This window comes from Natrix helvetica, assembly GCF_964273705.1.
Source record: "Natrix helvetica genome assembly, chromosome: 2".
Lineage (NCBI taxonomy): Eukaryota > Metazoa > Chordata > Lepidosauria > Squamata > Natricidae > Natrix > Natrix helvetica.
Window position 1 is genome coordinate 298663750 of NC_138552.1, and position 22736 is coordinate 298686485.

The 22736-nt window shown below is 53.7% G+C and overlaps 2 protein-coding genes across 3 annotated transcripts; both read left to right on the forward strand.

Annotated features, from left to right (window-relative positions):
- Positions 1-262: 262 nt before the first annotated feature.
- On the forward strand, positions 263-16668 carry RILP (Rab interacting lysosomal protein). 2 transcript variants are annotated; one of them, XM_081940399.1, is made up of 8 exons: positions 263-592; positions 806-929; positions 2264-2385; positions 2482-2655; positions 3242-3402; positions 13325-13451; positions 14377-14486; positions 15323-16668. In XM_081940399.1, exons 1-8 carry the CDS (start codon positions 362-364, stop codon positions 15486-15488), a joined length of 1215 nt encoding a protein of 404 aa, XP_081796525.1. In that variant the 5' UTR covers positions 263-361; the 3' UTR covers positions 15489-16668. The 2 variants fall into 2 exon arrangements, with proteins under 2 accessions (XP_081796525.1, XP_081796524.1); XM_081940398.1 differs by having other exon boundaries at positions 13325-13447; positions 14367-14486.
- Positions 15541-22516, forward strand: SCARF1 (scavenger receptor class F member 1; the record flags this gene model as incomplete). Its single annotated transcript, XM_081943955.1, has 13 exons — positions 15541-15732; positions 16487-16697; positions 16944-17127; positions 17263-17465; positions 17693-17794; positions 18260-18785; positions 18911-19132; positions 19334-19462; positions 19539-19642; positions 19719-19842; positions 19994-20118; positions 20274-20432; positions 21184-22516. 13 exons carry the CDS (start codon positions 15541-15543, stop codon positions 21888-21890), a joined length of 2988 nt encoding a protein of 995 aa, XP_081800081.1. The 3' UTR covers positions 21891-22516.
- Between the last annotated feature and the right edge of the window lie 220 nt (positions 22517-22736).

Here is a 22736-nt window from a genome sequence, read left to right on the forward strand (position 1 = left end):
GCCCCTCCCTGAAGAAAACGACCACTTTCGCTTCCTCTCGAAAGGGAAAGCGGCGACACACGCAGGCCGGCCATCCCGCCCGCCACTTCCGAGACCCTTGCGCTGCTTCTGGCGCGGGAAATCGCCTTCAGCGCCACCCGCCTTCCGCGCGCCAGGACAGCGGCTGGAGGCAGCTTCGGGACATCCCGCGCAGAACGGCCGAGTCCTGCCAGGGGCGCCTTCTCTCCGGCCCGAGCGAGCGAGGCGGGGCGAGCGAGGAGGTGGAAGGCGGAGCGGCGCCGCCTCTTCTGCCGCCCGAGCGCAGTCGGCGTTGGGGAGCGCTGGGTAGCGCCGCCGGGGCCGGAGCGCGGCGGCGGGACGGATGGAGGCGGCCTACGTGTACCGCCTGGCGGCCGCGCTGGGCTCAGAACTGCAGCGGCTGTCGGAGGACTTCGGGACGGCCGCCCTGGCCGGGCTGGTCCCGCAAGTGGTGCGGCTCCTGGAGCTCCTGGAGACGCTGGCGGCAGGCGGGCTCGCCGGGGCTCCCGAACTGCTGCTGGGAGCGCCGTCGGACGAGGAAGCGCCCGGTGCCGCCGTAGAGGGTTCGCAGCAGGTGCGAAGGCCAGCGCGCTCCCCGGCCGGGAAGGCTCCGGCGTTTCCCCGCGGCCGGGCACCTCCCCGGTGGCGGCTTGGGCGGAGGGGGGGCGGGAGATAGGGGGGGCCGAGAGTGCGTTCCCACCCCGGCTGGCCCGCGCCTCCCCTGCGCCGCCGGCCGCGGAGCGCTTGGCGCAGGTCGAAGCGAGCGGTGCGCTTCTTCCCTTGGCAGGTGGCGGAGCAGCGGCTGGCCGAAGCCCTGCAGCGGGAGCGGCGCCTCCAGAGCCGGCTGGCCCAGCTGGAAGAGGAGCAGCAGCGCGCCTTGAGCCGCCTTGCGGGGGGCCAAGCCCAGGAAGGTAAGGCGGGGGGGGGCTTTGCTGGAAAGCCAAGCGCTGACCGCTGCCTTGTCGATTCTGCCAGAGTCTCTGCGCATCCACCTGCTGCTTCCCCCTCGCTTGAACTTTGAGCTGCGGGAACTCCAGCGGCCGGTTGGTTGACTTCCTTGTTTTGGTGCTGTGAAGCGCCGGCCAGGGTGCGGCGGGGTGGGCATGGGGTGCCCTTTAACAGGCCTCACTTAGCTTGGAAGGCTGCAGTGAGCGATTCCCCGGGAGGGTGTGCTTGTGAAGGGGAGAGAGCAGTTGCATTTACACAACAGGCTTTCTCTGGAGGGGGCAGGGTGTTCCGCAAATCTAGCCTGATTGCTTAAGTCATTAGCCCAGGGGTGTCCTGCCTGGGTAGGGCGGCAGCCTCCTGGTCTCCCTTGTGCGTTCCTGCTCCGGGCTCTGTGGCTAGATGGGCCAGGAGAGAATCCAGAGCAAGGCTGGACTGGAGAGAAGCAGAGGGAGGCTTCCTTCATCACCCGAAATCTCCAGCTATGCATCATGAGTTGCAGCTCAGCCAGTAGTGAAATCTGGGCATCCGGAGAGGAAAGGCAGGCGTGACCTTGGTTGGGTGCCCAACACAGACTGGCGCTGCTGCCTTTCAGGATGCCACTCCCTGGCAGGGTGGGAGGAGAGGGGCCTCCTTCTTTGGCTGACTCTTCCCAAGGGAGGGGTTAAACTCGCCTCAGCCAGCTCAATGGCTGAAGCTCAGAGACTGTCAAGTGCTTTGCTTGGTTTGGATTTAGCAGGTGATGTGAATTCCAACTGCAGATTTACCATTTGGCTTTCTGTGCAGACCTGATCAGTTGGTTTTATTAGTCCTTGCCATCTTTTGTCTTCCATCTTCTGTTTAATTGGTTTTATTACAATTTCTCTGTTTGGTTTGTGTGAGCTACACAGCGTCATTGGGAGCTTACAGGTCTGAAGGACATAAAGAAGCAGACAGACAGACAAATGTAAATGCACCCATGAATGCTGTAGGGTAACTTGATTGGAAAAGTAGCTGAAGAGTGGGGTGGGTCCCTGGCATTGTCCCTCGGAGCCCCCTTGTGCCAGAGGAGCAGGAGATGCTGCCAGGGCATCCGATGTCCGTGGGCATTCTGCCTGTTGCAGCTGGGTTGAGTGGGGGAGGCGAGGAGGCACCTCCTTCAAGGTCTCCCTTTGCTGCTTACTTCCTGCATGCGTGGCGGCTTCTGCCCTTGGGTGCTGCCAGTGGGCATCAGCCTTGCAAGGTTCCTTCGGCCCAAAGCTCAGCCAAGCGATGGCAAAGCCAAAGGGATGCCACGAAGCCGGTTTCTGTCCTACCCCAGATGGCCCTGGGCGCCAAGAGCGGGAGCTGATGCTACAGCTGAAGAAGGTGGTGGACCGTCAGCGGGACAAGATCCGTGCCCAGGACCACGAGATCCAGCGGAAGGCCTCCGACACAGAGGCTGTGAGTGCCAGTGGGTCCGGCTGGAGGGGAAACCAAGGGTGGGGGGCCTCCCACCTCCCCCAGTTGCTGAGGGCCGTTGTGGGTCTGTCTCCGCAGCTGCAGGAGCAGCTCAACCGCTTCATGACCATGAATGAGAACCTGCGCCGGAAGCTGGCTGTGGTGCAGGTCCAGCTCAGGAGCGCCCTGGAGAGGAAGGCGGAGGCGGAGGCCCTCTGGGAAGCAGAAAGGTGTGGCAGAGCAGCAGAGCCCACCAGGACTGGCACCCCCACGGTGAGAGGGACAGAGCAAGAGCATGGAGGGAAGGCAAAGAGGGCTCCGGGCCAGGGCAACCTGGAGGGGCCGTGGCCTCCTCGACCCCTCCTCCCTCTGGATGAACAAGAGCCCTGTGGACTACTACAGTGGGTGCTGCCAACCTTATGAGGTAGACCAGATTAGAAACCGACTCCACAGGAAGACTCCAGGGAGTCAGGGAGGGCCAGTTGAGCCTTTTTCTAAGGCTGCCTGCCTGCCTGCCTGCCTGGCCTTGTTGAGCTTCTGCCCCACTTGAGGCCTTCTGGATGGCTTCTCCAAGGTCATCGCAGTGCCTCCCTGCAGCACCTTTTGTCCTTCTAAGCTGGGCTCCAAGTAGTCTTGGGATGGGGGGGGGAAGCGCTGGAGGGGCATCCCACTGAGGAGCATGAGGCTGATGGCACCCCGAGTCCAGCCTGGGCACTTTCCAGGCGAAAGGGGGAGGTGGTGCCCACAAGCAGGTGGCCATCCACCAGCTTCCTTTTATTCATTATTTTAGGCATGACTTCGGACTGACCTAGGTGGCTCACAGAGCAAGGCAATGTAAACGTCCCCCATCTTTCCTTAGGAACGGGAGGAGGGGTGTGTGGGAGGGGCTACAGTCTCCCCAGAACACCCCCCAGGCCAGCGCAGCTTCTCGAAGGAAGAGCTGGAACAGATCCTTCAAGAACGCAACGAGCTCAAGACCAGCCTCTTCTTGGTGGAGGAGGAGTTGGCCTACTACCAGCGGTCAGTCGGTCTCCCTGGGTATGAGGTGGGGGGAACTTCTCTCCTGATGGACCGATGGCAGCCCCACAACTGCCTTTGCTGCAGGAGAGCTGGACTGATTTTGGCAGGGAGGCCCAAGTTCGCTTTCTGACAGAGTAGCTGCTGCAGGGGTCTCTCTATGGGCCGTGTGTGTGTGTGTGTGTCCAGCCCTGCAGAAAATACAGGGTGCTACCAACCCCAGGACTGTCCCTCTTCTTCGGAGTCTCCTCCTGCCAAGAGTCAGCTTGTCCCCGTCAGAAAGCTTCTGGCCCTGGAGAGCGGATGGTTGGGATGGGTGGCTGTTGAAATAAAAGAAAGAATAAGTTCTTCTGAAGACCACAAAATCCGTGGTTCTTCGCCTTATCCTGCAGTGCTGCTGTCCTTTTCTTTTACTTTTCCCCCATTGGAAAAGGTTTTTTGCCTTCCTTAGGATGACCGAGCCCCCAGCCCACCCAAAGGAAGCGGGTGGTGGTCTCTTCCAGTGCAGGAGTCCTCCATTGCCCCTCCCCAAGGGACACCTGTGCAGCCTCTCTTTAAACACCTCCAGCCCCCAAGCTGTTTAAAGAGCACTTAGTGTTCGGAAGCCCTTCCCACCAAAACACTCCTAATTTAAACCCTAATTTCTTCCTTGCCTTCTGCAACCAGCCTGGAAAATTCCACCTGGTCATCTACCTGGTGGCCCTTTGGTGCTTGAAGGTGGCTGCCATGTCTCCTCATGGTTTTCTTTTCCCCAGGAAGTTTCTCCAGTTTGCCAGGCTCCTTCTGTGGTGTCTGGAGCTGGTCCCAGGCACGGCCCCTTGGCTCCTTCCCCATGAGGTTTGGCCTTGCTCACCTGCCCAGGGAGCCGGAGGCCAAGACTACCGACTCACCTGGAGACAGAATAACAGAATAAAACAGTTGGAAGGGACCTGGGAGATACAATACAATAGTAGAGTTGGAAGGGTCCTTGGAGATCTTCTAGTCCAACCCCCTGCCTAGGCAGGAAACCCTATACCGTTCCAGACAAATGGCTATCCAACATCTTCTTAAAGACTTCCAGTGTTGGGGCATTCACAACTTCTGGAGGCAAGCTGTTCCACTGATTAATTGTTCTAACTGTCAGGAAGTTTCTCCTCAGTTCTAAGTTGCTTCTCTCCTTGATTAGTTTCCACCCATTGCTTCTTGTTCTACCCTCAGGTGCCTTGGAGAATAGTTTGACTCCCTCTTCTTTGTGGCAACCCCTGAGATATTGGAACACTGCTATCATGTCTCCCCTAGTCCTTCTTTCTTTTAAGCTAGACATACCTAGTTCCTGCAACCGTTCTTCATATGTTTTAGTCTCCAGTCCCCTAATCATCTTCGTTGCTCTTCTCTGCACTCTTTCTAGAGTCTCCACATCTTTTTTACATCGTGGCGACCAGAACTGAATGCAGGATTCCAAGTGTGGCCTTACCAAGGCATTATAAAGTGGTATTAACCCTTCACGTGATCTTGATTCTATCCCTCTGTTGATGCAGCCTAGGACTGTGTTGGCTTTTTTGGCAGCTGCTGCACACTGCTGGCTCATATTTAAATGGTTGTCCACTAGAACTCCAAGATCCCTCTCACAGTTACTTCTTCTAGTCCAATCTCCTGCTTAAGCATGATACTCTATATCATTTCAGACAAGTGGCCGTCCAGTCTCTTCTTAAAAGCCTCCAGTGTTGGAGCACCTCCTTAGTTTCTGGTTGCTTCTCTCCTTGATTAGTTTCCATCTGTTGCTTCTTTATTTATTTATTTATTATTATTATTATTATTATTATTATTATTATTATTATTTATTAGCGTTTATATACCGCCCCCTCTCCCGAAAGGGACTCGGGGCGGTGTACAGTCCGTATCAAAATACAACAAATTAAAACATAGTAATAATTACATAAATACGTATATGAGAGGAGGATAAAATATGCCAAACTGTACAGCTAAATAAATAAATCGAAATGTACAAAATTTAAAATCCCAATGTCATATCAGGTTAAATTTAAAAAACTATCCCTCTAAAAACCAGTAAGAATGTGTATGCCAGGAGGTAGACGTTATAAATTATGCCAGACCAGCCAGTCGGAACAGGTGTGTCTTCAATTTCTGTCGGAAGGAGCGGAGGTCAGTAGTGGTTCTAATGTCGGGGGGGAGGTCATTCCAGAGGGTTGGGCCCATCACAGAGAAGGCCCTACTCCTCGGTGTCGCCCGTTGGCATTGCCTCATGGACGGCACCAGGAGAAGGCCCTCCCTGTGAGAGCGAATTGGCCGCAGGGATGTATGTGGGAGGATGCGATCCCGCAGGTAACTAGGCCCTATGCCATGGAGCGCTTTAAAGATGGTAATCAGAACCTTGAAACGCACCCGAAAGACTACAGGCAGCCAGTGCAGCTCGCGCAGGAGAGGTGTTACGTGGGAGTACCTAGTACTCCCCATGACTACCCGCGCGGCTGCGTTCTGGACTAGCTGCAGTCTTCGGGCGCGTCCCAAGGGAAGCCCCATGTAGAGAGCGTTACAGTAGTCCAGGCGAGACGTCACCAGTGCATGAGTGACTGTGCGTAGGGCATCACGGTCCAGAAGGGGGCGCAATTGGCGCACCAGGCGAACCTGGTGGAACGCCCCCCTTGCCACGGCTGCCACATGATCATCCATTGACAGCCGGGCATCTAGGAGGACGCCCAAATTGCGCGCCCGTTCCACAGGGGGCAGTTGTTCGCCCCCTATGGCCAGTGATGGAATCAGCTGGCTGAACCGAGGTGCCGGTAGCCACAGCCACTCGGTCTTGGAGGGGTTGAGTTTGAGTCTGTTGTCCCCCATCCAGACCCCGACGGCTTCCAAACATCGGGACATCACTTCGACAGCCTCTTCTTGTCCTGTCTTCTAGTGCTTTGGCGAATAGGTGGACCCCCCTCTTCTTTGTGGCAGCCCTTTGACATTGGAATATTGCTATCATGTCACCCCTAGTTTAGGTAGTCTCCAAAAAACCAAGTTGGTTTGAAGTTAGAGGAAAGAGTGAAAGAAGCTATGCCCCTGGGCGAGGGGAAATAATTAACATAGTTCCCCTGAGCCTCCAATATAAGAAGCTTTTAAAAAGCTTAGGAAACAAGCAAATGACATTTGCTTCAGGAATCTAATTTTCTTTAAAAATGGGCTTAAAATATTTAGCCAGAAAACTGCACTTGAATTTTGAACATTGGCTCTACAGGTAGGAAATTCTATGTAATCAACTTTTTTTTACAATTCCTAACTTTTTGCATCCCATAAAACTACTTTCATTAACTTCTTTTGAGCTAAAATATAATTTACAAGCAGTTTCATTTCTGAGCTCATTGCATCTGAGCTAATTAAATCATTGCATCATTTTAAAAAAATCTTATACAGAAACATTGTGTTATTATGATCGGGTTACCCTAATCCTAACTCTTTCTTCCAACTGGGAATTTTTACATTTTAATACCTAACATAAAAAGAGTTATTGAATTTCTCTTTTTAAAAAAGTTTGATTTTATTTATTGATGTTCTATCTCCCAAGGACAGCTGAAACTTCTAATTGCTTGACTTCATCCTCTGCAGTCAAGAGGTTGCATTATTTAAATTATTGTTGGTCGCACAGTCCACTGCTGGGTCTGGCATTTTTATCCACCTATCCAATCCTTCTCCAGGACCTGGAATGGGCAGGTGTGGTTGTTTGATGGTCTTAAAGGTATTGTCGCAGGAAGTGAGCTGTTCCCAGGAAATCTGCCTTTTGCAATTGACCAATGGGGATTTTTTCCATGCCGATGGTGATCACGTGGTGCTCCAGATGTTTTCAGATTGCACCCAAGGCGCCTACCACTATTGGTGCCACCTTTGCTTTCTTTTGCCACAGTCGTTTTACTTCTTTTTTTTTAATTAAAAGTTTTAATAATTTTCCAAATGTTTCCCCTCCCCCTTCCCTCCCTCCACCCCCAACCCTACCCCCCACTCCAACCCTCCCTCCCACCAACCTCCCAGAGCAAAATACAGGGTATAAACATTTAACAATCATACGCTAACATAAACTAACTGACTTTAACATCCTACCTCCTCTTGTGCTTTAATTCCCCTTTTGTTGAACTAACTTTAGATAAATTGTAACATTCCTTGTGCCTTCACTCATAAGCTAATTGAAAATTTTTAATCTGATATTTATTTTGAATATAGTCAATCCATCTTCTCCATTCCAACTTATATTTCTCATCTGAATGGTCCAAATATGCTGTGATTTTGGCCATCTCTGCTAGATTTACTACTTTTAGCGTCCATTCTTTTTTTTTTTTATTCTTAAAATTTTTAATAAGTTTTACAATTATTACCCCCCTTACCCTTCCCTCTTCCCCCATCCCTACCCCACTTCCCTCCCTCCCCCCGACCTCCCAGAGCAAAATACAGGGTATAAACATTTAACAACCATACGCTAACATAAACTAACTAATTTTAACATGTTACTATTCTTGTGCTTTAACTCCCCCTTTATTAAACTAGCTTTGAATAAATTGTAGCATTCCTTATGCCTTCATTCATAAGCTAACTGAAATTTTTTAGTCCGGTATTTGTTTTGAATATAGTCAATCCATCTTCTCCAGTCCAGCTTGTACTTCTCATCTGAGTGGTCCTTCAGATATGCTGAAATTTTGGCTATCTCTGCTAAGTTTACTACTTTTAACGTCTATTCTTAGATAGTGGGCAACTCTTCCTTCTTCCAATATTGCGCCACCAACAATCTTGCTGCCGTCGTTAGGTTCATATATTAGATAAGCATGCCAGCCATATATCAGATCATAACCTTCAATATTCAATATTCTATCCTCTGTTAGGTTAATAATCCAATCGCTAATTGTTGTTAAAACTGCTGCTTCATAGTATAATTTTAAGTTGGGCATTTTTAAGCCTCCTCTTTCGCGTATATCTTGCATTATTTTAAGTTTTATTCTCGGTTTCTTTCCTGCCCAAATAAAGTTGTTAATACCTTTCTGCCATTCTTCCAGATTTGCGTCTTTTTTAAGTATTGGTATCATTTGAAAGAATGATACCAATACTTCTTCACCCTAGAAAGGAAATCATTTGTAATTAGTATGAAGTCAATTCTGGAAAAGGATTGATGCCTATCGGGAAAAAAAATGTAAAGTCCCATTCTTTAACATTCCGTTCTCTCCAGATATCTCTCAGTTCCATATCATCCATCAGATCGAAAAAGGATTTAGGCATTTAGGCAATCTTGTTCGTGTTTGAGTATTTCTTCTTGTCTTTGATGGTGTCAAAGCAACGATCTATAAACCCATTGTGTTAATTTAGTATGAAGCAACTTGTAAAAATTTTCTTGTTGTTGATTGGGAGCATATACTCCTGTTAAGAGTGTTTTCTTTCCTTCTATTAGTAGTTCCATTGCAATATATCTTCCTTGAGGATCTGCTTCAATTAATTCAGCCTTTAAATCTTTTCTTAAGTATATAACTATATCATTTTTCTTCTCTGGAGCAGATGCCACAAAGTATAATCCCAATCTTGCGTTCATCAAGTATTTCTGATCCTGTGTTCTAATATGTGTTTCTTGCAGACAAATTACATTATTTTTAAATTGTTTCAGATAGTGAAATATTTTTTTTCCTTTTTTGTGGTGAATTTAAACCATTAACATTCCAGGTTAGAAATTTAATTGTCATCTTCAGCTCCCTGAAGCTTTCTAAGAGCTACCTGGAAATCTTGCTGGGATTTCACCTTTGGTCTTGCTCCCCCCACAGCTTCTGTGTTTGTATTTGTAATTTCTTGGATTATTGTCTGGGCTTGCTGCATCTTTAATTCTTGCTCTTTGCGTTTAGTGGCCGCTCGAGTTTGTCTTTGTTCCATAATTTCTTCTGTCTCCTCAGGTAAGTCCAGAGCTTGAGCAGCTCCCGCTTGTGCCTGAATATCTTGCTGTTTGGTCTCCCCTGCTTCTTTTCTTCCTCTAGATCCTGGAGATGGAGGGTATCCAGCCTTTAATACATTGCTATAAAAATCTCTTGCCTTTCAAACTGAGTTAAGACAATATCTTTCTCCTAGGTAGTTCACCACCAATCCGGCTGGCGCCTCCCCTCAATACTGTATCTGGCGATTTCTAAGTTCGTCCACTAGAAATGCGTAATCCTTCCTGGAACTCAACATTTTTGGGGGAATTTCCTTCAATACTATCACATCTTGACCTGCCACTTGTAACTTATTTTTGTAAATTGATTGCAATATTCCTTTCCTAATTTTCCTGGTGACAAAATAAATTACAATATCTCTTGGTAGTTGTCTCTGTCTAGCAATCCATGAATTAACATGGTAAATTTTGTCAATTTGCCAAGCACATTCTACCTTTGGTTCACCAGTTAATTGAGCAAAAGCTTCTGCAAAAATATCTCTCAGATCTTCTTGGTTATGTTCTTTCATACCTCTTATTCTTAGAGCAAATTCCATCGTTCTGTATTGTATCATTGTAACCTCTGCCTCTGACTTATCGATTTTACTTTGTGCCTCCTCAACTTTATTCTCCAACTTGATATTAGACTGATTGATTTCTTCCACCTTCTCATCCAGAGATGTTACATAACCAAGTAAGCCCTTAAATGCATCTACTATGTCCTCTCTTATCTGTTGATTATGGGTTTGGATTAAATCCTTAATTCCAGACATTTCATCAGACACGTCTTTAAAAGCATTTGAAATGTTTCCTTCCAAAACAATGGCTTGGTCCTTTAATGCATTTTGAAGAGCCTCAAGTGTCAGAGTTTGTGTTTCTACTGGGGGTAATAAAGATTGCAATTTCTGTGTCTGGGCTGGGGAGCTTCCAGCGCTCTTGGAAATGCTTAGTTTTGTTTGTTTTGAAGCCATTTCCAAATATTCAATCAATCTTTTCAACAGCCAGTTTATTAAATCCAAAAACTCCACCTATTCCCCCAGATTTGTTAACTAATACTGTTTTCTTTGATCTTAAGCTCTTGAGTCTTTTAACAACATTAGCAGGCACTTAACAAGTGCTGTCCTTTTTAAGTTTCACTTTCATCACACCCTTTGTTATTCAGGCGCATCTTCCTTTTAGGTCCCTTTATCTTCACAGAAGGAAGTATATTACATCGGAATTAAGGTTTGTACTTGCGGTTATATTCACTCCTGTTTTGCTCTGCCTGCATATCATTCAAATGTAGATTGAAACATTGACAGCAGGGGTGGTCGTGACGTTTCGTTTCTGCGAAGGCAGAAGCGTCCCGGATGAGGAGCTCTGTCGGGCTTCTGGGGAGCTCTCACCCTTCACGCCCCAGAATTGCTCCTGGGGATCCCGGGGAGCTCTACCCTTGCCCGGCTGCTCACCTCACCCTCTTTTCCCGAGGGGGGAGTTTTCAAGTCACCAGTCAGCTGATTTACGCTGTTCTAGCAGCTTATACTCAGTCACGGGGCTGGCATTCCCTAGGGAGCGTCCTCCAAATCCGATGGTGCCACCGGAAGCCTTTCAGTCGTTTTACTTCAATTTGCAGGTCTTTGTGTTTTGTATCTTCTCTAGTTCTTCCTCTTCTCTTCTGCTGTCTCCAGGTACTGCAACGTCCAATAACCAAAGTTTTTGTTTTTCTTACCAACAGTTGTTAAGTTTGGAGTGTTATGTGGCAGGTGCCTGTCTGTTTGAATACTAAAATCCCAGAGCACTTTAGTTTCTTCATGTTCTATGACTTTCTCTATTTTGTGCTCACACTGGTTCTTGCTTGCAAGCGAGTGGTATTTTTTGCAGATCTTCCAATGCCTCAATGTTGCCACTTTGCCATGCTGTTGCTTATAGTCTGTGTGATCTTCTGGCAGCAGCTAACCAGGTGATCCACTGCTTCTTTAGTGTCTTTGCAGAGGTGACACTTGCTCTCTGTTGCTGTCTATTAATGGCATGAGAAATGAACCAAGGAACTCCACAGATCTGGAGCAGCACCAGGATGTTAGTAGACCCAGAGGCTTCTGGGGGGGGGGGAGTTTGGGGTAAGCCAAACTAGGAAACAAACTTCCCAGGAAAACTGGAGCTCTACTTCACAGAGATAAGACTATGATAAGAGAGTTTTTGCAATTAAGCCGATTGAGCTTAATCGCTGCTCCTTCTTATGTCTCAGGGGAAAATTTGCCTGGGTCGCTTTGAATAGTATCTTGCTTTCCAGGACCTAAGGAATATTTCAGCCCTCTTCATTTGCTTGCTTTGTTATATACTTAAATTATTCAGTTTATGTAGCCATCCATCTGAAATAGTCACCCAGTGTCACCTTACTGGTGAGATTGGGGGGAGGGGAGATAAATTTAATAAATGAATTGAAAAATAAAATATATGACTCACAGTAATTAAAATATAAAAAGAACTAAATATGTACCCCCTATTGTATAAAAACAGTATTAAAAAAACCACCATCTGACATTGCTCAAAGTGCAGTAAACCAGCATCTATCATCCACCATCATCTACGAGGGACCACACAGGCTGCCTATTTCGCACCCAGGGTTTCCCCCTGGGGACTTCTAGCCTTCTGGCTTGGGGACTTGGCTGTTCGATTCATTTGACTGGTGATCTGACCTCATGGTTGCGTTGACTCTTAGTGACCACACTGTGTACACACCTTCTGATGTCGCTTGTTCAGGTTGCCATTTTGTAACTTCCCTTCTTGTGTTTGTATTTATCTTACTGCATTTGTATTTGTTTTTTGTTTTTTTTATATAGTCAGTCAGTCTTGGACACCATGGAGTTGGGTATTTATTGAAATAAATAAATCTCAATAAATCTGTCCTTCCAGGGGTCCCCAACTGCCTCTCTAGTCAAGCCCATCCGGTTTGCTGGAGGCTTTAAGGAAGAGACTGGACACCCACTTGTCTGAAATTGTCTAGGGCAGTGATGGCAAACCTTTTCTGGCTCACATGCCAAAAGCAGGGGGAGTGCAGGGGGGTCATGCGCAGGCATGCCACACCCATAATGCTTTGCACACGACCCCAGTGCGCATGCGCTCCCCCCCATATTTGGACTGCTTTTTTCACCCTCCCCAGGCTCCAGAGGCTTTATAGGAGCCTGGTGAGGGTGAAAACAGCCTCCCCCCCCCTCCGAGGCTTCAGGATATTCCATGAAGTCTCCAGAACGCGAAAAACCAGCCCTACGGGCAAACCGGAAATTCAGGAAGTCACTTCCGGTTTGCTCATAGTGTCATTTTTTGCCCTCCGGAGCCTTCAGAGAAGCGGTTTGCCCGTAGGGCCAGCTTTCCGTGCTCCGGAGGCTTCAGTGAAGCTCCTGAAGCCTCTGGAGGGTGAAAAATGGCCTCAAAAGAAGGCCGAAGTCAGCTGGCCAGCACGCATGTGCTGACAGGGCAAGGCTCGCGTGCCTTGACAAATGGCTCCAAGTGCCACCTGTGGTATGCGTGCCATAGGTTTGCCATCACGGGTCTAGGGTTTCCTGCTTGAGAGGGGTTGGATTAGAAGATCTCCAAGGTCCCATCCAAATCTGTTATTCTGCTACTGTTCGTTGTCTTTTTCTACCCAGCTCCCTAAAATATGGTGCCCAGATCTGTTCGGCGTATTATACGTGCAAGCTGACCAGTGCAGAAGGGAGAGGAGAGCAGCGGCTCCTTTTGCCGCTGCTTCACGTTCTCGGCTCATGTTTATCCTGTGACCAAAATGGGATGCAATATCCCAGGTGTAGCCCTGCCAAGGCCTCCTTACAAAGCAGGATCAAGGCTTCACGTGATTCCATCCCCGGTTGATGCCGTCTAGGACTCCGTTGGCCTTTTGGGGCAGCTGTCGCACACGGCTGGCTCATATTGAAATGGTTGTCCACTAGGACACCTGGATCCCCTCGCAGTTATTTCCTTCTCCCTCCCCCCCCCTTACCACTCCTGAGTCTGAGCTGCTGCATCTGCCTACAGGGAGCTGCTTAATGGGGAGCGAGTCCCTGCCCTCCTCCTGCATGCAGTGAAATCTGCCATCAAGAAGCAGCGCAAGAAGATCTGGGCCAAGATGCTGGGCACAGAGGAGTCGTCAGCGGGCAGGTGGGTCTCTTGTCAGCCTCAGGCCAGATTTGTCCTTCCCAGGCATCATTCATCTCCCTCTCTTTCTCACTCCCTTCCTCTCTGGCAAATGTGTGGTCTCCAACAACCCACTAGCCACAAAGAATCTGGCAGTCCAGCTCCCTTTGGCCTGGACAGATCAGAAGCAAATAGGACCTGGTCTCTTGTACACCTGGGGAGTGGAAAGGGGATTTATTAATCCCCCCCGCCCCCACTCAGGCTGAAGAGAGGGCATTTGGCCTGAGAAAGAAGGAAGAATGGCTGCCCCTGACGTTTGGCCCTTGGGCTGACTCACCTTTATAAACCATCTCTTTATGACCGGCTCCAAACCCTTGGCAGGTACAGAGGTGAGGCTGTTGTTCTGTAGCTCCCTGCATTGAGGGGAAGGTGGGGCCGTGTTTGTTCTGCAGCCACCCAAGGCAGGTCCTCCAAAAGAGCGTAGGGAGGGCGGAGGCAGCCAATCGGATTAAACTAAGCAGAAGTGGGTCTACTCAGATAGTTTCTCCAACTTGGTTCTTACGGCACTTAGAAGTAACCTGGCGTGGTAACACACTTCCATGGAAAGAGGCTGCTTCGTCAGATGTGTGCATCCTTCAGTAGTTTGTAAGTGCCATAATTTCTTTTCCTGCGGTTCAGGAAGGGAAATAGAAGAAAAGCAGCTTAGGAAGTTTTAGGAAGAGATTCATTAACGAGGGTGCAAAACTAAAGGGAGAAAGATGCGAACTGTAGCCGTTCATCTAATCAGAGGGTCCAGAAGTTCTAGCAGTGGCAGCACTCCAAGGGAAACCCCCCCTCCCCCCCCGGGGCATTTCAGTTTCTGTTCATGCACACCCGCACTCACACTCACACTAACTCACGGAGGAGGTGTCTGCAATGCCTGCTCTGTTCTGCTCTATTTCAGGGAGGAAGAGGAAGAGGAAGAGGCGGAGGAGGAGGAGGAGGAAGGGGAGGGGTGGCCAATAGGCTCTCCTGGCCCTGACTGCACCGATAGCCGCCTGCCCGAGTCCAGGATCAAGAGCTTGTGAGTCTGGCTGGACAGAAGGGGGACAGTTGCTGGGTTGGGAGGGAATCCTGCCGAGGTCCTGAGACATCTCTCTGGGGACAAGGGGAAGTAAGCAGACCACCGCCCCTGGGGGGCCTTTCTGGGAACCCCTCCCAGGGAAGTTGCAGCTTTTGGCGTATGGCCGAAGCAGGGAAGTTGGGTGGTGTTTCTTTTCCAGTCCAGCCTAAAGGCCCGGGGGGGGGGAGTTTCAAGGTTAACCTCCTCTCATTAGCCAGACTCTGGGGAGGGGAGCATTTTGGCCCTTGGTGAACTCCCTAAATTCTGCATGACCCCCCAATAAATGCCAGGCTCCTTTTATCTCCTCCCAGCCTCAGGAGCTCTGGATTGAGATCAAAGGAGCTCTGAGTTCCCCAGTGAGAGTGCCACCCTTTTGCATTTATGTTTGTTTATGAGTAACTCAAAGTGGTGAATTCTGCACCCCTTCCTCCTCTTATTCCCCCCCCTCCCAAACAACCACACTGTGAGGCAGGCTGGGCTGAGAGAGGGTGACTGGCCCCATCACCCAGCTGCCTTTTGTGCCTCAGGAGGGACTGGAACTCACCATCTCCTGCCAGCAACTTTCCCACTAGACAAGGCTTCCTAAGTTGCTTGGGACGCCAAGGAGCCTGGGGAGGGGGGTGGGGGTGTTGACCGTATCTCTGCTCAGTGTGTAGCTTTCCCCACAGCAAAGCCAATCCCTGCTCCAGCAGCTCTTCTGCCGAGAACCGCAGGGGCACCAGTGGGCAGAGCAATGGCCAGAGAAATGTTCTTGCTTTCTGTCCTCAGGCGTCTCCTATGTGTCTCTCCCCTCCCAGTTTCAACCAGTGGTATCGCAGAACCTCCCAGCCCAGCCCCCAGGAAAGCAGGCCTGGAACCTGGGAGATCATCAACGCAGAAGATGTGGGCCCAGGAGAAGAGCAGAGGGAAGAAAGCCCCCCCGGCAGCGCCTCTTCCCCAGGCCCAACTTCCCCATTTACTTGAGCCGGGACACTCTGCTGGACTGGCAGCTCTGCCCTTCTGGGCCCCAGGAGAGATGCTTTGGGGAATCGCTGACCCGGCTTTGCCAGAAGCCTGGGGCCTTGCCCTCCCAGACCCCTTGCCCCCTCCAATGAGGTTGCTCCCTGTGCAGAGGGCAGCCAGAACCTGCCCTGCGAGCACTGTGCCCAGAACTGGCTGCCTGACCTCCGTCCTGGGCACCTGCTACCTGGCCCCCCCTCCACACAAGGTTGCGCCTTCTTGGAACTGCCTGGAGCAAGAGTTGTACCCTGTCCTGTGCCTGCAGTCTTCCAGGATGGCCAGCTAGTGTGCAACCTTAACATTTAACACCAAAACAACAAGGACAATAAAATGGAAAACGTGCAAGTGGAAATGAAGAGCCTCCTTGGGAGGAAGCAGAAATCTGCCCCCCCCATTTCTGAAGCAGAGGTAGGCGGCAGGGCAGGATGTCCTACCCCACCAAGATGCCACCCTCCCACCAATTTCCATATGCCACTCAAAACTAGCCTTTCATGCAAATCTTAACCATGGATAAAGCACCCCTTCCTTCTGGGGGGAAAGGTAGTGGGGACAAGCTGAGAGCCCCCAGGAACACCTACTCGAGACCCAACTCCTGGTGCCCCTCCCTCCCCTTTCCCTGGGGGGGGGGGAGCCGTGGAAGGGGGCATCTGAAGAACAAGCACACAAAGTTCTTTAGCTTGAAACCAAATCAAGTTCTCTTCTGGGTTTTTGACAGTTGCTGCCCCTGCTCCCTTGGACTCCAGCCTATCCGGCCAATCTGGGTTCAGTGGGGGGGTGTCTCGGCATCCCTGGACACTGTGGCTTAAAGCCTTTGGGGACTGTGAATGCTGGGAGGGGGACGGTCCCAGCCGGCAGTTCTGCCATGAGACAAAAAAGTACCCACACACACACACACCCGCTCGGCTGGGCGGGAGGTTGCCTTGTGCAGGGGCCTCCGAGAGCTTCCCTGCGGGTCTCTCCAGCCGCCCGAGAGTCCGGGAGGGGCCCGAGAGGCTGGGGGCCGAGATACTGCCAAACCTCTCCGGCGACGATGCTCCTTGGCCCCCTTCCTCCTCTGCCCGGCCGGCTTCCTCAGGAAGAGCCGCAGGAAATGGGCGGGAGGCGCTTCTGCGCTGAGGGTCGCGGCCGCTTACTTCTCCCAGCCGGGCCCCCGGGACGATGGAGCGCCGCTGGGTTCCTCCTCCGCCGCCGCCGCCGCCGCCGCCTCCGGCGCTGCTCCTGCTGCTGCTGCTCGGCCTGCCGGAGCCCGGACGCGGCTCCCCGGAGCTGGAGCTCGGGGGAAGGCACGTGTGCGCGGCGGAAGATAGGTAAGAGGGGGAGAGAGCCGCCCTGCCCCGCTTCTCTCCGCCGGTCGCCTGTGTGCTTCGCTCTGCCGGGCAGGACAGCTCCGACGGGGTCGGGGGCTTCCGCTCGCTCCAGGGCCCGGAGGGGCTTCTGGAGGGGCCTCCTTTGGGCCTTCGTCTGCCGTCTGCGACTCTCTCCCGGCCCTCGGCCGCGCTTTCCCTTTCCGCCCATTCTTCGCCCGAGGCCCCAGCAGACTTCCCGTGCTCGGACCGGCCGGGAAAGCTGGGACTTTAGGCGGCAGCACGGCGGTGGCCTCCCGGTGCTTGTTGGGGCCGTTTGAGCCTCGTTAACTTTCCGGCCAAGAGTCCCGGAGTGCCTCTTCGCCTAGGAGCGCCCTGCACGATCCTGCTCGGCTCGCGGGCCCGGCAGCGCTTGGCTCCGGGTGACTCGGAAGGGTTCCGCAGCATCTGAAGGGAGGAGGCGGGTGGCTCCGCCGAGGACGGCCCGGTCCGGGAGCGTGTGGGGGTCCGGGAGCAGCTGTGAGCAAGGTTGGATTCCCGCTCGCTCTGGCTAAGGGCGGTCTCTCTCCCGCCAGTCTGCCGCCCACCCTCGTCTGCTGCCCGGGATGGAAGCAAGTGGGGCCCGAGTGCCCCCTGGGTGAGTGGCTCTCCGTGCGAGGGGCCTCCTGCTTGCACACCCACCGCCAGGACTGGGACGGAGGGCAAGGGCCAGGCAGGGGCCCAGGCCGGACGCGGTTCCTTCTGCCCCGGGGAACGCCGAAGGCGGGGCAGAGCTGCAGGATGGGCCCCTGCGGACTGACAACGGCGGCGGCTGTGCTGATGCTTTGCGCCCCCTTCGGTCCCCTCCCCCCGCTTTCCTCACAGCCCTCTGCTTGGGCGCCGACGCCTGCCAGGAGCGGGAGATCTGCGTTCGCCCGGCTGTCTGCCGCTGCCGGCCGGGCTTCTTCGGGGCCAACTGCAGCGCCCGTGAGTACCGCCCAGTTGGGGTAGCCAAGAAACCGTTCCCCCAATTCTGAGGGGGCCGTTAGGCGACCCCGGATTCACCAGTTTTTCCGTGTCTTTCCCGGCCAGTTGGAGAACCCCTCTCCCACCAGCTCCGTGCTGGGACCACCAGGGACTCCTTTTTCTTGTTTTTTTTAAATTTTTATTTAAAAAATTAAGAATAAAATAAAAAATAAAAAGAATAAAAAAAACAGGGACTCCTGACACCATCCCGAAGGAGCCCTGCCTTCCCCGCCCTGGCCGTGAGCTGGCTTCCCTCCTGATCCCCTCTGCCTGCCTGAGCAGCAAAGCGCTCCCAAGGTTGGCACCTGGAAGGGCACTGGGGTCCCTGAACACTGGGCTCCTGGTGCAGACCCTGTTTCTGGCCAGTCCTGCAGTGGGCGAAAGGGTGTGGTCCAGGCTTTGAGATGACCTGTGCTTCTCTTTCAGGGTGTCCGGAGCAGTTCTGGGGTCCAGACTGCAAGCAGAATTGCCGCTGCCACCCCTATGGCAGGTGCCATCCATCCAGTGGAGAGTGCAGCTGCCACCAGGGCTGGTGGGGGCCGCTCTGCCAGTTGGCCTGCCTGTGTGGGCAGCGAGGCCACTGCGACCCCGTCACAGGCAGCTGCCGGTGTGATCCAGGCTGGTGGGCCCCTGACTGTCGAAGGCAGTGCCAGTGCAATCTCTTGGGCTCCCACTGTGACCCGGCCACCGGCCGCTGCCTCTGCCATCGGGGCTGGTGGGGCAGGCGATGCGCCTCTCTCTGCAGCTGCAACGGATCGCCTTGCGCCCAGGAGTCTGGCCGATGCGAATGTATGGCAGGATGGTGGGGGGCGGCCTGCCAACACTTTTGCCAGTGTGTGCATGGCCTGTGCACCCCTCAGGATGGACGCTGCACCTGTGATGCTGGCTTCAGGGGCCCCACCTGCACAGAGCCCTGCCCTGAGGGGACCTATGGACCCCAGTGTGCTCATAGGTGAGGAGCCTGTGACTCTGGGAGTGCCCTTTGCCCACTGAGAGGCCAAGGGAAGAGCCGAGAAGCTGAGTGCTGGACTGCCAGGGTGCCCACTCGCCTGCGCCCTTTCTCTCCTGCCACTGCAGCTGCGGCCACTGCAGGAACCGAGAGCCCTGCTCCCCCACGGAGGGGGCCTGCCGGGCCTGTGACCCCGGCTGGAACGGGACCCACTGCAGGCAGCCGTGCCCTTCGGGGCTGTATGGAGAGAACTGCACCCAGCTGTGCCCCCACCACTGTTTCCAAGGAGAGGCTTGCCATCCGCAGACAGGACGATGCCGGAACTGCGAGGCAGGATTCATGGGGGCCAGGTGGGGCTCTTGAGCTCAGGCCCTCTGCACCAGCAGCAGCTGGGGTCTTTCCGGCTGCCAGAAACAGGGAGGGAAGCAAGCAAGGGCAGCTTTGCAGAGCTGTGGGAGGGAGGCGGCCAGTGGGGAATCCTCTCCTGCCCCAGAGGGGGCCACGTCCTATTCTCGCTTCTGCCCCTCAAGCCCTCCATGGCTTTGATGCAGGTGTGAGGCCCCCTGCCCCCCCGGCTTCTTCGGGGAGAGCTGCCAGTCCTCTTGCCCCGACTGTTTCCACGGGAGCTGTGATCCTGCCTCTGGGACCTGCCTCTGCCAGCCTGGCTACTGGGGAAGCAGGTAAGGAGGTGGGATGGCTGCAGTGATGCCCTGTTTTCCCCAGTCCCGTCCCATTTTCTCTCTGCCTCCTTTGCAGCTGCAACCAGACCTGCCCGGAAACCTTCCATGGCCCCAACTGCTCTGCGGCCTGCCCCTGTGCAGGGGGACGGTGCCACCCTGTCTCCGGAGACTGCCCGTGGGGTGAGTCTGCCTTCCCTGGCCTGAGGTGCCCCCCGGGAGGGGGCTTTCCTCGCTGACTCCTTCCTCCCTCTCCCAGAGGTCCAAGGCCAGGAGGCCCTCCTCGCAGGCATCCTGGGCCCCCTTCTGCTCCTGCTGGGCCTCTGCTGCTGCTGCTGCTGTTGCCACCACCATCACTGCCGTGCGGCAGCCTCTGTGGTCAGGTGAGAGCCGCCCCCCACCCCCACCCCCCAGCCAGAACCGACTCCCTTTGGCTGGGTCCATCCAGATGGTTTGAGCAGACCTGACCAGCCAGAGAAGGCCCAGAGAGGGAAAAAGGGGGTCTTCCCGGTCTGAGCTCCCCCTCTTTCCTAGGGCACCAGGGGCCGAGCAGGATCTCTTCCTTCCAGCGAAGCACCGCCTAATGGCCAGGTGGCCCAGCCTCCCTTCCAGCTTGCCCTGCTTCTCACCAGGGGGCTCAAAGCTTCCACGGGTGATAGGTGAGGATCTACCCCCAAGGAGCGCCAACACAAAGGGGCCTGCCTTTCTGTGCCCCCTGCCCCTGCTTGCCTTCTGTCCCAGCAGCTGAGGGGCAGTGCCTGTGGTGGGAAGGGCTGGGCCTGATAGCCGTGCTCTGATGCTTGTCCTCCCCCAGTCGCCCATCGAGACCCAGAGGTCCCCTTCAACCCCAGTTTCATCGAACAAACATCTGCTGCCTGGCCCTCGGACACCTCCTTTGGTTCCTCCTCCGAGGGAGTCAATGAAGAAACAGGGGGCCGCCAAGGGCCTCAGTCTGCTCTCCCTCCCAGTGAAGGTAGGAGTGTGAGTGGGGGGAGAGGCAGGGTCCCCTCCCCAGTAAGCCTACATCAATATTGCCATCACCGCTTCCCCAGAGTGCCAAAAGATCGTAGTGCCAAACTAGAGGAAAGCAGTTTTAGCAATCAGCGAGTGTCCCACTCAGATTTTTCTGCTGACCCCTTGGGTGGAAGGGAGCCTGCGAACAGAATGACAGAGTTGGAAGGGACCTTGGAGGCCTTCTAGCCCAACCCCCTGCACAAGCAGGAGGCCCTATACCATTTCAGACAAATGGCTGTCCAGTCTTTTCTTAAAAGCCTCCATGTTGGAGAAGTTGTTGGGGCACCCACAACTTCTGGAGGGAAGCAGTTCCACTGGTTCATTGTTCTCGCAGTCAGGAAATTCCTCCTGGTTCTCTCCTTGGTTAGTTTCCATCTGTTGCTTCTCGTCCTGCCTCCTGGTGTTGTGGAGCATAGGTGGAAATCAGCCCCCTTCTTCCTCCTGGTGGTGGGTAGTGGAGGGGAAGGGCTGCTATTGCCTTGGCTTAGCCCTGAAGGGAAGGCGCTGCTTGCACGTAATGCGCAGGTGAGACTCAGCTGGTGCCATGACCTCCTGGTATGGTGGGAGGAGGCCCCCAGGGGGCCTGCTCCACTGTACCCCTTGTCCCATCACACCTGCTTGGGGTGCAGAGACTGTATTGTGTTAGTGTCCTGGTAAGGTGAACCCAGCCCAGTCTTCTTTTTTTTAAACCCCCTTCTCTGCCCTTTCAGCCTTGCCAGAGGGCAGCCTTCTCCCCAGGACAGCAACGTTGTACCCCTCACCCTTCACCATCCCTCGCACCTCCAGCATCGCCAAGGGCAAGCGGCCCTCCGTCTCCTTTGCAGAAGGAACCCACTTTGGCCCTCAGAGCCCCAGGGCCCCCCGAGACAACCTCAGCCCTGCCCGGAAGCCAACAGCCTCTGAGAGCTCAGTCCAAGGAGCTCCTCCTCTGGAGGTTGACCACCCCACGGGGGCCTCATGCCACACCCTGGGCAGAAGCTGCTACGAGGAAGTGGCACTACCTCCCTGGGACGATAGTGGCCGCCCCCCTGGAGGCCACCATTCCAGCAGCCACAGGAGCTGGGCTGACGGCTCCCAGCACCTGGTGCAGAGCGTGGAGCCCCAGGGGGCAGCCGCTGCAGAAGCTGGTGTCCATGAGCCCAGCATCACCACCATTTATGTGACCACGGGCCAAGCCAGAAGTGGCAGCGAAGACCCCCCTCCAGTTGCCCAATGGCATCAGGGGAATGGGCAGGAGGAGGCTGCATGGCCAAGAAGTCTGCAGAAGCTGCCTTGGAAGAAGGCGCTGGATGCTGGGAAGGGCACCTCGAGGAAGCTGGTCCCAGAGAAGGAGCCCAGCATGGCTGAAGCTCAAGGCCCGCTGGCTCCTGACAAGCAGGTGGAGGGTGGAGGGAGCAGTGGCAGCCTGGAGCCGTGACCCCCTCCTGTAGGGGCACACTCAGGGAAGCAAACGCCCCCCTGCCCCTGGGTTTGCCCCAGGAGCCTAGTTGTGTCCAGCACCCTCCCAGAAACAAGGGAGGGGAAGCGAAGCTTCAAGGGATCCCGCGTGGAGGAGGCCAATCCTGCCGTGCCCTAGAAGGGATTGGGCCCCTAACCTTCAGTCCTTTTGGAGGCTTCCCTGTGGTTGCCTGATGCCCCACGGAGCCCTTCTGCTCAGAAAAGTCTGTGGCAACAGTCTGGCATCTGGATAGGTGCTGCTTTGGGTATCTCTCAGTCGCTGCATTGCCCTGATAAGACAATTAGCCTGGAATTGCGGGCACCTGCCACCCCTGCTGCCGACAGTTGGGCTCTTTTTCTTGTGGATACCCAGCCTTGAAAGGGTCTGGGGAGCTGCCAGTGGTGAGCAGCAGGGGGCGGTCTTGGGCAGAAGCTGTATCTGTAGAGGCTGAAGGGGCACCGAAACCTCCCTTGGCAAGCGGAGACCCGGAAGAGCCAGCGGAACCTCAACGAAACATTCATCAAAAGAATGAACGGGAGTTAAGACTGTATTCACTGTATGGACTCAATCTGGATTGGGATTAAAATGATTCTAGCTTTACTAAACCCCAGTTGCTTCTTCCTGGCCTGTTCCCTTGTTGGACTGTGGCAACCGGCAGTGGGTTATGGTTCACTAAACCTTGGATTACTTTGTGCAGTCTTCTGGGCCATAAGACACACTGAACCCCGACTGGCATGAAGCAGGCCAGTTACTTCTGCCAAAGCACAAATGAACGTATCGGGATGCCCGCCTAAGACCTGCGTTTCAGCCCCCCCCCCCCCCAGC